At 47.1% G+C, this 18,198-nt stretch overlaps 1 protein-coding gene across 1 annotated transcript in view; it reads left to right on the forward strand.

Annotated features, from left to right (window-relative positions):
- The window catches only part of cacna1bb (calcium channel, voltage-dependent, N type, alpha 1B subunit, b), a gene marked incomplete at its 3' end in the record, with an annotated part of 103,149 nt that overhangs the window by 42,380 nt on the left and 42,571 nt on the right, over positions 1–18,198 (forward strand). Inside the window, exons 8-22 of the mRNA XM_084483260.1 lie at positions 1,243–1,355; positions 2,144–2,275; positions 6,761–6,833; positions 7,384–7,501; positions 8,193–8,260; positions 8,792–8,898; positions 10,801–10,863; positions 11,922–11,960; positions 13,362–13,894; positions 14,048–14,165; positions 14,824–15,032; positions 15,786–15,912; positions 16,518–16,647; positions 17,704–17,763; positions 17,964–18,070. Coding sequence (XP_084339386.1) covers positions 1,243–1,355; positions 2,144–2,275; positions 6,761–6,833; positions 7,384–7,501; positions 8,193–8,260; positions 8,792–8,898; positions 10,801–10,863; positions 11,922–11,960; positions 13,362–13,894; positions 14,048–14,165; positions 14,824–15,032; positions 15,786–15,912; positions 16,518–16,647; positions 17,704–17,763; positions 17,964–18,070 — 1,997 coding nt within the window. The remainder of the gene's footprint in view (positions 1–1,242; positions 1,356–2,143; positions 2,276–6,760; positions 6,834–7,383; positions 7,502–8,192; positions 8,261–8,791; positions 8,899–10,800; positions 10,864–11,921; positions 11,961–13,361; positions 13,895–14,047; positions 14,166–14,823; positions 15,033–15,785; positions 15,913–16,517; positions 16,648–17,703; positions 17,764–17,963; positions 18,071–18,198) is intronic.

The raw sequence follows: 18,198 nt of genomic DNA on the forward strand, positions 1-18,198 counted from the left end.
AAAAGCGTTCACACACAAAGCGTTCACACACAAAGCAGTCACACACAAAGCGTTCACACACAAAGTCAACGTATAGACGCTTTCCAGGCGACAGGCGCCTGGAAAGCGTCTATACGTTGGCTTTGTGTGGAGTCACGCCGCCCCGTCGCTTTTGGTGTGAACGCGGCTTTAGAGTGGTAAATTGTAATACAGAAATAAACATAATACAAACAAAAAGTGAAAGTAAAAGACGTGTAGTGCCCGTTCACAACGTGCGCGTCGAGAACCGCCCATACAAACAACTTCACACTCAACACACAGCCAACCCTCAGCAATACTACTGCTGAGTGTCAAGTCGATGAGATGAACACTTCACAAGGACAGAAATACATGAATACGTAGATACATACGTACATACATACGTAGACACATACGTAGATACTTTCGTACATACATACGTCCATGCATAGTACATGCATACAAACATAAATACAAACATAGGATCATTCAAACATAGATACGGGGATTTTATTTAGCAGAACGTTTGAAAAGTTGTATGTATTTCCTTACCTCCCATGCATGGTTGATATTTACCTCTTTTTCAAATCTTGCCATATTTTGGCTTCCGTCACTGCTTTCAACTCTGCCATCGTCTCCCTCTCTTCCTCCTCCTTCATCGCTCATCGTCTCATCTTCTCCTCTCTTCTACCTTTAAGTGGCGATGTGTAGGTTGAGCCCCTCTCAACTGTGATGGGAGCTAGCGTAGCTCGGCTGGCTGGTTGGCGTGAGTGGGAGGGTTTTGAGAGTGTTATTTATTATTATTACTGTAAACATAGAGAGAGGTAACGGCTGGCCAGCCTTTTTTTTAATAGAATCCATCAGTTATAGGATGTGATTGTCTTGACAACATTAATAAAATCACTATCGATCAGCCTTGACTAGCGATAAGTCCAGGTTATTTTAAGATACTATCTAGTTGGAAAGTTACACATTATGACATTGAATGTCTTCATGTGTTAAAGTGCGATGTCTTTGGGTTAAATAACCACTATTAACTTCAGCAAGACCTGTTTGTGAGTGTGTGGGTGAGTTGGTGGTGGGTGACAAGGTGAAGTCACATCTTCAGTGTGTACGGTGTGATCAAAGTGTGTGTGTGTGTGTGTGTGTGTGTGTGTGTGTGTGTGTGTGTGTGTGTGTGTGTGTGTGTGTGTGTGTGTGTGTGTGTGTGTGTGTGTGTGTGTGTGTGTGTGTGTGTGTCTCCAGGTGATCGTTGGCAGCATCCTGGAGGTGATCTGGGATATGATCAAACCTGGAGCCTCCTTTGGCATCAGCGTCCTCAGAGCCCTGAGGCTGCTGCGCATATTCAAAGTCACCAAGTCAGTCAAGAAGCTCACACACACACACACACGCATAAGCACGCGCACGCACGCATACACACACACACGCACACACATACATACATACATACACACACACACACACACACACACACACACACACACACACACACAACCCATTTTAGGCATGAACAAAAAAACATTGAACTGTGTGTGTGTGTGACATCGTCCCCCTGGGGACTATTATGTGGACTTGTACGGGGGGCGTGGTGATTGATAGTAATGTAATCCTGTTATTTGGGGGATTAGCACTAATCCTGTGACACAGACAGGAACTGGCGGACGGACTTCCAAACAGTGATTATACTGGAAGAACAGTCTCGTCCTCCTCTCTTCCTCCGTCTGTCTGTCATCTGTTTCCCCCCCACAGTTCACGCCTGTTCAGATCAATAGTTTTACCATAGGAGCACGACGCATCTCGGATAAAGTGAAAGCTACCAAAGTGTCAGTTACCATTTAACACAATGGTCACACAGCTATTGAGTTACATTTGATTAAAGTAAAATGACAACTAAGATTGTGATTGTGTTTGAACATGTTTATAATCCACAACAATATAATGTTCAACAGAGCGGTCACACACACCCTCAAAATGTGTCTTTTCTAGTTCAAATGCAAACTGTGCAAAATCCAACAAACAAAAAAATGTATCAAACTATAAAATACCAACAATAACACACAGATGCACGATTCGTCATCTCCGCTGTGATTGGCTGACGGTCAGACGGTTGCGTCCGAACCAACGGCTCCCTGTGTGCGTCCCGCAGGTACTGGAACTCCCTGAGGAACCTGGTGGTGTCGCTGCTCAACTCCATGAAGTCCATCATCAGCCTGCTCTTCCTCCTCTTCCTCTTCATCGTCGTCTTTGCCCTGCTGGGCATGCAGCTCTTCGGAGGACAGTGAGTGCGGCCTTTGATGTCGTGACCTTTGGCCTTTCCTGACGGGATTTCTGTTGTCCTTCAGGGTTTATTAAAGGATAAACCGATGGGGGCAGAGGGGGGGGGAGAGACGGGAACGCACAGATATCTCCTCACACACACACACACACACACACACACACACACACACACACCCTCCTCCCTGTAATCCTTTGCTCAGTGGCGTAGCGCTGGCAGACCTGTTGACACAGCAGGGAGCTAGAAACTAGCAGCTAGCATTAGCATTAGCAGCGGTAACCGTGGTGATGCTTTGATAGCGCTCTCGGCGGGAGACCACCCTGCCTGTCAGTCAATAGAGACCACCCCCGGGACCCTTGGCTGCAGTTAATCACAGCCCCCCGACACACACACTAATGCATGCACGTACACACACACACACACACACACACACACACACACACACACTCACACACACCCTTAAGGCGGCTGCACACCAAGACGACTGCCCGATCGTCGCCAGAAAATGGGAGTCAGGCTATCGATCTCACCGACTCGGTCAAAAAAGCGTGTGATATACACACCTAGACGAATGTACGGACGACGCCGTACGTTCTTGCACTTGCGCGAGATGTGATGTCTCCAAAACGGTATCTGTATTGTGGTCCAAAAAAAGAACGAAAACCGGAGACACCAGGACCTCTCTCCAGACCAACACACAGAGCACCCTGTCGGTCAGTGCAGATCAATTGTTCCTCGAGTTCGTCGGTCCACATGGTCAAAGAATTCGATACCAACAATCGGAACGATGGCAAACAACGCGTTGAGAGCGTGTGTCGCCGTTGTCGGCGCTTTCACTGTTTGTATGTTTACCGTCCTTACTTCCAGGCTTCACTGATTCGCTAGGCGAGGGCTAGGCCCTCCAGCGATCAGATTGGTGGAGACTGGACGACTGCATGCGGCCAATGACACATGTTTGAATCGGCTGAAAAGAACGCCGACGACCTTATCGACGGCCGACCTCACCCAACACTAGGGGTGGGAAAAATGATCGATTCTTCGATGCATCGCGATTCTCTCTAGAACGATTCCGTCTCGATGCAGAAAAAATAATAATCGGAAACAAATTTAATCCAAAAAATAATTAATTAAAAAAAAAAATATATATATATATATATATTTTAATAAAATTTATTAGCCTGCTGCAGAGCGCTACAGAAAACTCCTTTCTGCCTGCGGGTTCTCTGCGCAGAGAACAAACTTTATCTAATATAAAATATTAGATAAGGTAATTCATCTGTTGATTGTCTTTAATGATCATTGCACAAGTAGGAAGTGATTAGCAAACTCTGAGTAGCAAAGTCAGATAGAAAGTCACGACGCCCGATTTTCGGGCGTGGTGTGCGGCCGCCTTTACACACACACACACACAGACGCCCACGCAGACACCACAGTCACTGTCCACGTTAAACCTCGGTGCGAGGTGGATATCCAAAAAGACGTACGCTTGTGGAAAGCCATTTCGTTTCCGAACGTTGCAGTCTGCTGTTTTGTGTTTTTCACGGCTGTGAGCCGGAGCGGCAGTCATCAGAACGTACGGGGTAGCGCGGGGAGGCTTTTGTCTCCGAGATGAACTTAATGACGTCCCCACAGATGCAGTGCGGGAGACGAACACTTCCCATCCTCATCAGCTAATGTCTTGGTAAACAGGGCAGGAACACAGACGCATATACACACACACACACACACACACGCGCGCTCTCGCACACACACACACACACACACACACACACACACACACACACACACACACACACACACACACACACACACACAGGGTGTGTTAAAAAAATGACTTTCGGAAAAGAGGAATATCCAAGCACCAAAGCATCTGAATGTGTGCTTGTGCATTTTAATCCCAGAGACAGGACAATCTTATCAGAGAACCCGGTGAACCATTTAAAAACTTGGTGTGACTATTTTAATTTGTTTCAACATGCAGCTGTGGAATCGCTAAGAGAGGAATTGGCGGAGTGCACACGCGCAAACACGGAACATAATTACACTAAATGGAGAGGTGGAGCAGTGGCAATGGGGCCCAGGGGACCAAGTGGCTGCACCAGTGTTTAGCGCTCGGCCGTCCTCACCAGCCATACTTGGTCCTCCTCATATTGTACCGACATTTGAAAAGAGTGCCAGCAAAGTGTGTGCGTGTGTGTGTGTGTGTGTGTGTGTGTGTGTGTGTGTGTGTGTGTGTGTGTGTGTGTGTGTGTGTGTGTGTGTGTGTGTGTGTGTGTGTGTGTGTGTGTGTGTGTGTGTGTGTGTGTGTGTGTGTAAAAGTGTGTAGAAGCTCCACAATCTACATGTGTGTAGCAAATATTCGTCATTGCCCTGATGCTAATGCTACAAACACAAACACACGCACGGACACACACACACACACACACACACACACACACACGCATATACACAAATGCACACACACTCTCAAGCTCACAGACACACACACACACACACACACATGAGACAAACACGAACACAAGTTCTCCCCAGAGGGGAATCAGGAGTACATCGTTGCCATGGCAACGCCCCTCTCTCCTCCTTTCACCCCCCCCTGATTCCCTGCCTGCTTCCTTCTCTTCTTCCTCCTCCTCCTCCTCCTCCTCCTCTCCCGTCCTCCTCCTCCTCTCCCGTCCTCCTCCGAGCGTTTTTTGGTTTAAACAGCAGATGTGTCATAGTTGAAATGGCTTGTTTCCTGTTGAGTGTTTAAAGTGCTTCTGTATTCATCTCGGAGTCATTAGTGTGCTTATAACAAGTGCTTTCTTAGGAAATGAGACACCGGGTTACAGTAGAAGTTTCAGGGTTTATCATTAAGATGCCACGACCAGAACAATGCACAGCAGTCACTAATGGTAATGAGATTCTCTGGTTCCAGGAACACTACAGTAGTAGATGGAAAGAGTTATACGCGTGAAAAATGGAAAAAGAATAATGCGTCTGTGTGTGTGTGCATGTGTGTGTGTGTCTGTATGTGTTTGTGTAAATGTGTGTGTGTGTGTGTGTGTGTGTGTGTGTGTGTGTGTGTGTGTGTGTGTGTGTGTGTGTGTGTGTGTGTGTGTGTGTGTGTGTTGTGTAAATGTTTGTGTGTGTGTGTTTGTTTTCACATTGTGTGTGTGTGTGTGTGTGTGTGTGCTGATAAGATGGACACCCCCAGTGTGTGTGATAATTAGATGAGTCACAACCTGGTTACGCCGTCTCTCTGTTGTTACCGTGTTTCTGCTGCAGCACGAAACACTACACAACTGTTCACGCACAACTGTCCCCCGCGCTGCCCTGGCCGTCTGGCTGCCGGCATATTAATAGACCGGCGCTCATCACCTCCAGTGTAAAAGTCTCGTTATTCGTGTACAATCAGCGTGTTGTACTTTACCTTCGTTCTCGTCTGCTCGCACTACCGTTCACAAGACACACGCGGACAACGCAAGCTGAAATGAACGCTCCGGCGGTGACATGCCGTCTCGCCCTTTGTAGAGATTGCCTACTGTCCCGTGTTGTTGCTTGGATACAAAACCAGCACTCTCCTCCCCAGTGTGTGCAGATCGTTCATTTTTGCATTTGAATATGTCCGCTTTAGTCCGGGCTTTTTGCAACATCGATTCAGCGGGGGGGAAAGTGGGGTTTGAACAGAGCGAGGGAGTGAAACGTCGCAGGGGAGCGCAGGTGGGAATAAAGCCCGGGTCGCTGCTAGGTGTACCCCCCAACCCCATGGTTAGCCCGCCGCCGAGCCACCCTTTATACCGTGGCAATACTGTGAATTCATAAATAAAGTCATTGATAAACAAATGTACTAAAGATGATGAGTACATGATTCACATCCACATCTGTACCAATCCAGTCTCCAGGTTTAATCTGGGTACTAATCCAGCCTCCAGGTTTAATCTGGTTACTAATCCAGTCTCCAGGTTTAATCTGGGTACTAATCCAGTCTCCAGGTTTAATCTGGGTACTAATCCAGTCTCCAGGTTTAATCTGGGTACTAATCCAGTCTCCAGGTTTAATCTGGGTACTAATCCAGCCTGTTCTCTAAACCCCCTCCCTATAGGTTTAATCTGGGTACTAATCCAGCCTCCAGGTTTAATCTGGGTACTAATCCAGCCTCCAGGTTTAATCTGGTTACTAATCCAGTCTCCAGGTTTAATCTGGGTACTAATCCAGTCTCCAGGTTTAATCTGGGTACTAATCCAGTCTCCAGGTTTAATCTGGGTACTAATCCAGCCTGTTCTCTAAACCCCCTCCCTATAGGTTTAATCTGGGTAGTAATCCAGCCTGTTCTCTAAACCCCCTCCCTATAGGTTTAATCTGGGTACTAATCCAGCCTGTTCTCTAAACCCCCTCCCTATAGGTTTAATCTGGGTACTAATCCAGCCTCCAGGTTTAATCTGGGTACTAATCCAGTCTGTAGATTTAATTTGGGTACTAATCCAGCCTGTTCTCTAAACCTCCCCGTAGGTTTAACTTTGAAGATGAGACGCCCACCACTAACTTTGACACCTTCCCCGCCGCCATCCTGACAGTCTTCCAGGTACAGAGAATCTACCTTTCTATTGTTGATATTTTTCTAAACAATTTTTTTCGATTTCGATTTTCTTAGTTTTTCTCTTCTTTTTATAAACTTTGTCTGCGATTGCCCTGTGTTTTCACTTAATCTGTGTTTAATCTGTCACACCTTGACTGTCTTTCTTCCTCTCGCTCTCTATCTCTCTCTCTCTCTTTCTCTTTCTCTTTCTCTCACTCTATCTATTTATACACACACATATATATATATATATATATATATATATATATATATATAATCTCCCTATCTCCCATCACATCTGCGGCGTGCAACTACTAAACAAATGAGACAGAATAGCTTCCAGGGAAAATGAGGAAATAGCATTGGCTGTCATTTTACTAATTAGTCTGAATAACTCTTATGTCCCTGAACAAGAAGGCTGATCATCTACCAATTAAAATCCTAACCCCGAACTCACCACCCTCCAATCAAAACACAGGAATGTCATACTTGCCCATTCCAGAACCTGCTAATGTTACCTCTCAGTCAATCAACATCTGGGCATCTCACCCCGTAGATCCTCACGGGCGAGGACTGGAACGCAGTGATGTACCATGGGATCGAGTCCCAGGGCGGCGTGCGTCGGGGAATGTTCTCCTCCGTCTACTTCATCGTGCTCACGCTCTTCGGAAACTGTATCCTCTTTGTCGAACCCAGACGCCGGCCATTAGTGTTTTTGTTGAGATCGTTTTCAGAAAGAGGAAAAGTAGAACCGTGTTGAAACTCCCGCTGAGAATTCTCACTCTGAATTGTTTTTGTATATTATTATCATATGCGCATACTCATCTACCATTACAATTATAACAAACAAATACTACTTTATATATAATCATGTTCATCATATCATCATATACGGTATATTCACCGAAGCTACTCGACACAACTTAGTCTTTGTGCGTTGGACGCACCATAAGTAACCAGGCGCTAGGGCTGCTCCATTATGGAAAAAATCCTAAGCACAATTATTTTGGTCAATGTTGAAATCTCAATATTATTCAAACGATTATTTTGAAATCATGATGCATTTATCCATAATTTCTCTCCAAAAAAAATCTTTATAAATGAGAACTTGGAAATTTCCTCTTAAAAAAATACACAAAATGGTCTAATAGAAAATAATTTTAAAAAAAAAATAGTCGAAATTGCCTTATACTAATGTGTGTGCAGACATATATACCACCTTTGTTTATGTTGTATAAAAGAAAACTCAATAAAAAACAAACGATAAAAAAAAAATAATAATAATAAAATCGAAATCGCGATCAAAATCGATGAATCGCCCAGCCCTACCAGGCGTTGTGTTTCCCTGAGTCCCTGGCTCCCCAGACACCCTGCTGAACGTCTTCTTGGCCATCGCTGTGGATAACCTGGCCAACGCACAGGAGCTCACCAAGGTAGGCCTCGCCGGGCAGTGCGTGATGCGCCGTGTCGGAGTGGATCACACAATTCATTCACTGCCACCAATTATAGACTTCTGTCCAACACAGCCACCAGGGCCCACGGGCTTATTGCATTATGGTGATGTATGTCTCTGCGTGGTCTTCACCAGAGAGCCTCTCACAATGGCATAGAGTGGAATTACTTTGTGGCTACATGAGAGATGGCAGCATCTACTAAGCACACTTCATTATGCGGTTTGTTTCAGAAATGCATGCGTATTCATCAACTATGATGTATGGTTATCAGTTTTTCATTTATTCATAAGCATTTGATCTAACGTGACTGCTTGGCCTGGCTACATTTCCATACAACGTTGAGATACTTTTTTAATCACAGTAAATTTGGTCACGTCCAGAGTTTCCCTCTACCGTTGACGGCATAAGGCCAGCGTCATATGGAATGAACTTGACTTAACTTTGAGCTTTATGCCTTTCCTTCTTTTCCTACCACCTGTGGTAACATTGCTCTGTGTTCCCATTGGCCAGGATGAGGAGGAGCAGGAGCAAGCGGCCAATAAGAAGCTTGCTCTGCAGAAGGCCATGGAGGTGAAGGAAGTCAGTCCCATGTCTGCCGCCAACATCTCCATCGCCGCGTGAGTCAACGTTGATGAGTTTTAACTGATCATGTGTTTTGTTCTAAACTGATCATTCAGTTTTTTTGAAAGTTTTTTTGAATTTTTTTTTTATTGAAATAAAGTATAATTTAAATTTAGTTTATACTGATCATTTAGTTTAATTCGTTTAGTTTAAGTGATCATTGGGCTTAGTTAAAATAGTAATTTAGATAATTTTACAATCATCATTTAGTTTTGTGAAAGCATTTAATTTAGTTGGGTCATCCGATCATTTATTTTTGTATAACTGATCATTCAATTTTGTTGAAAATTATAATTGAGCTAACTTATCATTATGTTTGGTTGAAACTGATCATTAATTGTATTTTAACTTATCATTATGTTTGGTTTAAACTGATAATTTATGTAGTCTAATCTATCATTATGTTTGGTTGAAACTGATAATTAAGCATAACTTATCAATACACTCGGTTTAAACCAATCATTTATGTAGTCTAACTTATCATTACGTTCGGTTGAAACTGACCATTAAATTGAGGTTAACCGATCTTGGTTTTCGTCCTTCTGATCTATAAGTGTGAGTGACCTCAGAGTCTAAACCGTTCCTAACCGCTCTGTGCGTTCTCCTCCTTCCACATCATTGAGGGTAGATTGCTATGCTTTCTGTCAACCCTACGAGAGCCCTGACGCGCTTGTGTTCCTCTGAACACAGCAGCCCTTATAAACAAGGTCACTCGTGTCCTAGGGGGTTCACAGTGTACACGGTTGTGTGTATATGTGCAGGTATAGGTGTGAACAGGTGACAGACCTCATCATGCGTCATGTCCCTTTTCGTTAGCCTTGGAGCACATTCTGTTCGCCTGCTGGTTCCGATTATATGTTCCATTTATTTTTTGTTGTTTGCGTTCTCTTGTTTGTTTGTAGGCGTGTTTCAGTTTGTTTGTCGTTTGTCTGCATTTGATTAGGATCACAGATTATGTGATGTGTCTTCTAGCTCTGTCCTCTGCGCCAACAATCAGGATTTGATGAATTGATGAGATAATTGACAACATTCCTCATCTATTCTGTCATGATAATCCATTATTACATTATAATGATAGGTGCCGGGTGAGAATCCTTTCTGTTTGACCAGTGGGAGCTGGTGTCAGACAGTCTTTCAAAGAAGCGCCTTCAAGTCTCTTCTTCTTTTATCGGTTGCTTGAAGAAATTCTCACTGTGCTAATTGGTGCTAATTAAAGATGAGTCATTCCGCGGTAGCATACCAAGCCTTTCCTGAGGATTTATCACAATGCTTGATTGAGTAAATGGATAAAAATACTATTTTTCAAAAAGATTTATTAAAAGAAAAAGATTTGTGCCCACTTCACCACCTCCCAATTGTACAGACACTCTGTGATGTGTAATTAACAAGCCCACCCACAAACTTAAAGCTTTTATCTCAAAATCATTCCCAGCCTAGTCTTTTTAAATGTGCTATCAGGAAACAAAGTCCTTCTTAACCAAAAGCTTTGTAATGCACTTGTAAACCAGCAGCTTTGTAAACCACTTGTATCCTAAGTTCTTGTAAACCCCTGGTAAACCAGACGTCTTGTAAACCACTTGAAAACCTAAGGTATTTTAAACCAGGTAAAGTCTTGTATACCACTTGTAACCAGAGGTCTTGTAAACCACTTGTAAACCAGAGCCTCCAGAGGTCTTGTAAACCACTTGTAAACCAGAGGTCTTGTAAACCACTTGTAAACCAAGGATCTTGGAAACCACTACCTCTCAATCCATCCCTTAATGTTATAAATCCATTTAGTCAAAGAGGTCGGGTTACCAGACGGTCAGCCCAAACCCTCCGCCCCTTACCCATGTGTCTGTATTTTACTTTATTGATGTGTTGTGTTTGCTGTTGTTTTTTTTGTTCCGCATGTACAGTTTTGTAAAGCAAAATCGAGACGTGATCTCTCGCAGGTCCTCCATCATCAGCGTACAATCACCGTGAGTTACAACTCTTACTGTTATGATATGCCTCCCCACTGCTCCTCTCCTCCTCCTCCTCCTCCTCCTCCTCCTCCTCCTCCTCCTCCTCCTCCTCCTCCACGTTCTTCTTCCTGCCTGCCTGCAGACTCCCTTCCTCCCTCCCTCTTCTTCTCTCTCTCTCTCTCTCTCTCTCTCTCTCTCTCTCTCTCTCTCTCTCTCTCTCTCTCTCTCTCTCTCTCTTTCTCTCTCTCTCAGTCGCTCGCTCTCCCTGCTCCCCCAGCCCTTCTGGTGATACTGCACACCATCATGTTATCAAAAGCAACCTATTTTGATGTAGTGTGCAGTGCAAGTAAGATTTCATTCAATACCGTACACACATTCTCTCTCTCTCTCTCTCTCTCTCTCTCTCTCTCTCTCTCTCTCTCTCTCTCTCTCTCTCTCTCCCCCTTTACTCTCGGCCCTCCCTTGCTTCCTGACTTGCCCCCCCCCGTCCCCCCCCGTCATCGTAAGCACAGACTCTCTCCCCTCCTGTACGCGTAGAGCCGTGCCTGTCCGCCCTCCCCCCCCGACCCCACTGACCCCCAGCTTGTCGTGACCACTCCGTGGTCTGCCTGTTGCCCAGAACTCTCTTCTAAACCCCTCCCCCCCCCCCCTAACCCCTTCAGCCTCCACAGATCTCCCCGTGCGCTGTGTTGTCTCAATGCTATCAGGCCAGTTTGAGGTTGGGATTTAGTGGAAGAGTGGACATGGACGGATGGTTCAGGGAAAATGGCTTTTGCAAAATGCAATACAGAAGAAGGGATAGTATACGTGTGTGTGTGTGTGTGTGTGTGTGTGTGTGTGTGTGTGTGTGTGTGTGTGTGTGTGTGTGTGTGTGTGTGTGTGTATGTGTGTGCGTGTGCGCGTTGTGTCTATGTATGTGCAGCCTCCGTTCTAATGCCACACTAAATACATTTGGTCTCATCCGTACGCAAAAATGTGTGCAACGTTACCATGTCTGTTTCCCTTCATTTGGTCTGTCTTGTCTGACTGTCTGTCCTGTGGTCCTCTCTGTGTTTTGTGTCCGTCTGTTTTAGGACATATATTATCTACTCCCCTGCCAGAAGAATCTACAGGTGCCTGGAAGGGACAAACTATACTAACCCCATTGTCTGCCATGTAAATAAAACATACTGAGCAGAGAGACAGTATGCGGTCCACCGTACATCTCCAACCAAAGAAACGCACATCAGTCATACACACACTCTCCTTAGGCCAAATCACTCTTCTGTGTCAAGCAGCAGCCCATGGGGTCGACATGGGTCTCTGCACCAGTGCTTAGATTTATGGTTCTGTGTGGGTGATTCTGAGTGGAGTTTGCTTAGATTCCCCAGAATGCAGAGACATCTGGTGATCTTTATAAAATGAAGATGATGTGTCGTGGCTGTGTGCGAATTCTCTTAAGCTAGTCTATCACGAGTGACTCAGGGATGCGCTCTTTTTTTTTAGCAGGAAACACATAGATGCAGAGACCCCGCGGCGACGTGACGGGGGCTACGCTGCACAGAAGTATCATTTGGCCTTTAGGAATAGCTTGTGAGGGATGGAAAATAAATATGTATGTTGGGATCTTTTTCTGACATCTGCCTGTACGACACAGGGGGCCACATGGAGAGAATACGCACTAAAACTGCATTTCCACCAGCTTTAGAATAGAATTGATTGACTTTAGAATACAAGATTGATGCTCCCTTTTGGTTCTGTGAGGCAACCAACCCATCATCACATAACGCATTGCTTTTTGAAATGAATACATCATTAATATTGCGTGTTATTGTGATTTTCAAAGGTAAGTATTTATTTTTAATTGCATTATTTTTGCACCCGCACTCTTAAATAACAGCTGATCTCATTGAGGCTGGAGCTATAAAATGGACTCCAAACGCCATCTGGTTATTTCTTTATTTAAATATCCTTGCCTCCCTGAACACAAAGTAAATATTCAGTTTTTGAGGTATTACACAGTGTACCATTAAAGAAAACAAACTTAATCTGCAGGGATTTAATACATGAATGAATCCATTGTTCTATGTAACATCCCAGCATGGTAAGCAGTGGGGGGGGTTTACCATGGGCAATATGTGCTGCTTCATCTGATCATGCAGAGCTTTGTTGTACCGTGTGTGGATCAAAGATGAAGCACTAGACAAGGATATATCAGTACAAGGAACTAGTATTAGTTCTTTGGGCCTGCTTTTGAAAAAAAACGCTGAAACAAAGTAACAAGAATACTAATCCTCACTTTTTGTCTTCCTCTTGAATGTTCCCTCTACTATGTTCCCCTGTCTTGTCCTCACTTCCTCTTCCTGTCGTACGTTGTCTTTCTGACTTCCTGTCCTGTCCTGTCCTCACTTCCTCTTTCCTTGTCGGGCATCGTCTCTCCACCATCCTCTCTTGTCTCGTCACACTTCTCTTTCCTCGTCGTGGATGTCGTGTCTGCTCCACTTCCTGTCCCCCCCCCCCCCCGGGGTGCGCAGTAAGGAGCAGCACCGCTCGGCGCGCTCCATGTCCGTGTGGGAGCAGCGGACCAATCAGCTGCGCCGGCACAACGTGCGCGCCAGCAACGAGGCGCTCTTCAACGAGCTGGACCCCGAGGAGCGTCTCCGGCTGACCGCCGCGCTGCACCTCAACCGCCCCGACGGGCACTCGCACCTGGACCGGCCGCTCGTCGTCGAGGGCAACAACAACGGCGGCGGCGGCGGCGGCGGGGGTAATGGTGTTGGCGGAGGCGGTAGCGGCGGTGGCGGCGGCGGCGATCCCAACCAAAGCCGCCAGCCGTCGCCACGGACACCCGACGGAAACGGAAAGAAGGAGGCGGTGGCGACGGTGGAGGAGGAGGAGGAGGAGGAGGAGGCGCGCTCCAGGAAACACCAACACCGCCACCGCGAGCGTAACGGGGACGGCGGCGGCAGCGGGAGGGAGGGGCGAGGGGAGCGGAGGCCCCACCGCCACCATCGCCAGGGGGGGTCGGCGGAGGAGGTGTTCACCCCCAGCGACCTGCCCGGGCTGGGCGGAGGAGGAGGAGGAGGAGGAGGGGAGCCGTCTCATCATCACCACCACCACCACCACCACGCCCACCGCACACCCCGGGAAGGCAACGGAGCCCTGGCCAACGGGGGGCGGGGGAGGGGGCCCAGGGAGGGAGGAGGAGGTGGAGGAGGAGGAGGAGGAGGAGGGGGGGAGAGTAACGGGGAGAGGAAGGGGCGCTGCTCTCGTATGCTCCGGGCTCAGTCCACGATGGACGTAGACGAGTGGAGGCAGAATGCAGCGAGGACACACAGGTGAGACGGGTGCTTCCTGTTTGGAATACAGAACAGGCCTCTTGTTAGAGTGGTGTCGAGAACAACTGCATGTGAACCCTTGTTGATCTAGGACTGTTTTCTTAGTTTACCCTGCTCTTCACCCTGTTCTCATGGGTCGGCTTAGCTCAGGAGGTTGACTTGTAACCGGAAGGTTGCTAGTTCGATCCCCGGCTCCTCCTAGTGTCGACGTGTTCCTGAGAAAGACACTTAACCCTAACTGCTCCTGACGAGCTGGCTGTCGCCTTGCATGGTTGACTCCGCCGTCGGTGTGTATTAACCGTTGTAAGTCGCTTTGGATAAAAGCGTCATTCATTCATTCATTCATTATTTGTATTGAAAATGCAACTTTTAAGTCTGCAGTGTGACTCCCAAACATTTCATTGCACGTTTGACGTGAAATATAATACATATTATACTACAACATATTACACCATATTATTATTTGCACAGCATGTGATGAGTCACCTCTAAACATATGAATCAGGTTAATTCCTGAATCCACCGATACACGTTCACACACCATACACTAGACATACATACTGTACAACACCGTGGGCCTTCACCCGTCCGCTGTCAACCATCCCCCCTCCTCCTCACCAACACCGTCCCGTCTGTCCGTCCGTCCGTCCGTCCCCAGGGAGCGCCACGCCGACCCGGGCCTGGACAGCTCGGCCTCCAGCCCCAGCCAGCTCCTGGGCAGCGGGCTGAGTCTGGACGAGAAGCAGGAGGACGCGGACAACCTGAAGAACTCCAGCCGGGCCAGCCAGGCCGGCCTCAACAGCAACGCCGTGCACATCCCCGTCACCATCACGGCCCCGGGGCCCGGGGAGACCACCATCATACCCAGTGAGCAGCTGGGGGCCGTTGGCACCGTACTGCTTTGTGTCTGGTGGGCATTAGGTCAGGGGGTAGAGCGGGTCGAGCCGGTAAGCGCAAGGTTGCTGGTTCAATCCCCGGCTCCTATCCTCCTAGCTGAGTGTGAAGGTGTCCCCTGAGAGAGACGCCCTCACCCTGACCGCTCCTGACTCCGCCGTCGGTGTGTGAATGTGATCATGAATGGGTGAATGTCAGTCAACACTGTAAAGTGCTTTGGATAAAAGCGCTATATAAATGAGGACCGTTTATATTTACCATTTGGTGGATCCTCCTGTATTTTCAGTGGTTGCCTTCTGCTTTGATTGGTCATGTTGAGCACTTGTTTAGAGAGGTGCTCCGTGAATACAGATTTGTACTGCTTCCGTATTGCACCAGTTGGTTTGCAACTGCTGGGTGGATGGGGACCTAAATGGTTGTTTAGGTTTGTGGGGTCATTTAATACATAAGTTAGCAACAGCCGTGAGTCAGGGGTCACTGACCGAACAAGTGAACCGTGAGTTAGCATCATCATCAGGAGCTATAAAGTCACTGGAGCTACAAGTAATCCATCTATAAATCTCTCTCTCTCTCTGTCTCTCTCTGTGTGTCTCTGTCTCTCTCTCTGTCTCTGTCTCTCTCTCTCTCTCTCTCTCTGTGTGTCTCTCTCTCTCTCTCTGTCTCTCTCTCTCTCTCTGTCTCTCTCTCTGTCTCTCTCTCTCTCTCTCCCCCCCTCCCCACCCGCAGTGAACAACATAGAGTGTGAAGGTTTCTCGTTCTCATCGGAGAAGAAGGATCTGGAGGAGCAAGAAGCCAACGGGCCCAAGGGCATCCTGCCCTACAGCTCCATGTTCATCTTCGGACAGACCAACCCGTAAGACCCGCCTCCAAGCACTGAGCGCTATCGTTCCTAATGCTGCCTTCACGTTGCTGTGGAAAAGACGATCCTTTCCATTTGTGAACCGGAAATTACGAGTTGCGTTGTGTTCAAGTGCATTTGTTGTCGTAGTGAAATGAAACATGGCGGACCCACTGATCCCGACTTGGTTACTTGGGCAAAACAATTTTAGACTGCCTAATTCATCTGCTGCAGCAAGAAGGGGATTTATCAAAACACAAACGGTAAATAATATGCTGTATATTTTATAGATCATTATTAGTAGAGATTTTTTTTTTTTGAAAAGGTCAAAGTTTATCTCATCTCGGCAGCTCGTGTGTCAAAAATATTCTACAAGCTCTCCGGTGGAAATGACGACGTGAGGGGGGATTCATGAGCAATTTTCACGTCGGCTTTTGGCATTTCCCATAATCTCCATAGCACGTGAAGGCACCATAGAACCACATGGAGAGTTAGATGTTCAAAATTCCACACTACACATTGAGTGTGTGTTTATACACGTGTGTGTGTGTGTGTGTGTGTGTGTGTGTGTGTGTGTGTGTGTGTGTGTGTGTGTGTGTGTGTGTGTGTGTGCTTTGCAGGATCCGACGTCTCTGCCACTATGTGGTGAACCTGCGGTACTTTGAGATGTGCATCTTGATGGTCATCACTATGAGTAGCATCGCCCTGGCTGCTGAGGATCCTGTTCAGGCTAACGCACCGCGCAACAACGTGAGTAGCAGCTAACGCACCGCGCAACAACGTGAGTAGCAGCTAACGCACCGCGCAACAACGTGAGTAGCAGCTAACGCACCTTGAAACAACGTGAGTAGCAGCTAACGCACCGCGCAACAACGTGAGTAGCAGCTAACGCACCGCGCAACAACGTGAGTAGCAGCTAACGCACCTCGCAACAACGTGAGTAGCCGCTAACGCACCGCGCAACAACGTGAGTAGCAGCTAACGCACCGCGCAACAACGTGAGTAGCAGCTCACGCACCGCGCAACAACGTGAGTAGCAGCTAACGCACCGCGCAACAACGTGAGTAGCAGCTCACACACCGCGCAACAACGTGAGTAGCAGCTAACGCACCGCGCAACAACGTGAGTAGCAGCTAACGCACCGCGCAACAACGTGAGTAGCAGCTAACTCACACCGCGCAACAACGTGAGTAGCAGCTAACGCACCGCGCAACAACGTGAGCAGCAGCTAACGTGCCGCGCAACAACGTGAGTAGCAGCTAACACACACCGCGCAACAACGTGAGTAGCAGCTAACGCACCGCGCAACAACGTGAGTAGCAGCTAACGTACCGCGCAACAACGTGAGTAGCAGCTAACGCACCGCGCAACAACGTGAGTAGCAGCTAACACACACCGCGCAACAACGTGAGTAGCAGCTAACGCACCGCGCAACAACGTGAGTAGCAGCTAACGCACCGCGCAACAATGTGAGTAGCAGCTAACGCACCGCGCAACAACATGAGTAGCAGCTAACGCACCGCGCAACAACGTGAATAGCAGCTAACGCACCGCGCAACTAGGTGATGATAGCTGATGCACTGCGCAGCACAACAATATGAATACTACGCACCGCGCATAGTCGTTAGTACATGCTAACATTCATGCAACAATGTGAGTGCTAGCTAACGCTAATGCACCACACAACAATGTGAGTACCAGTAGATGACCTACGCAACAATGTGAGCCCTAGCTACTGCACCAGAAACAACAATGTGAGACTAAGGTAATACACCACAAAAACAAACTAATATTTTTTCCTTGCAGGTTCTCAAATACCTGGATTACGTTTTTACTGGAGTCTTTACGTTTGAGATGGTGATCAAGGTGAGAGCACTTGAGTAATAATGTGTCACACATTAGATCACTGTATTCTCTAAGCTCTAAGCACATCATAGTTTACTGGTAAACGCCGCTTTTCACCGGGGATGGAAGTCCAACTTGTCGTGGTGGAGGTAGTGGGTTGAAGATGCGGTGAAAAGCCTGTTGGCCTGCAGTGGTGTCATGGTCTCCTCGTGTCCCTCCAGATGATTGACCTGGGTCTACTCCTCCACCCGGGAGCCTACTTCAGGGACCTCTGGAACATCCTGGACTTCATCGTGGTCAGCGGAGCGCTGGTCGCCTTCGCCTGCTCGTAAGTCGATACTCCAACTACAACATTCCTTTAACTGGAGTAATAGTTCAGCTGAAACAATACTTAAACTGTAACAATACTCTGACTGTAATGATAGTTCAGCGTAAACAATACTTAAACGCTAACAA

Source organism: Micromesistius poutassou, assembly GCF_964030765.1.
Source record: "Micromesistius poutassou genome assembly, chromosome: 18".
Taxonomy (NCBI): domain Eukaryota; kingdom Metazoa; phylum Chordata; class Actinopteri; order Gadiformes; family Gadidae; genus Micromesistius; species Micromesistius poutassou.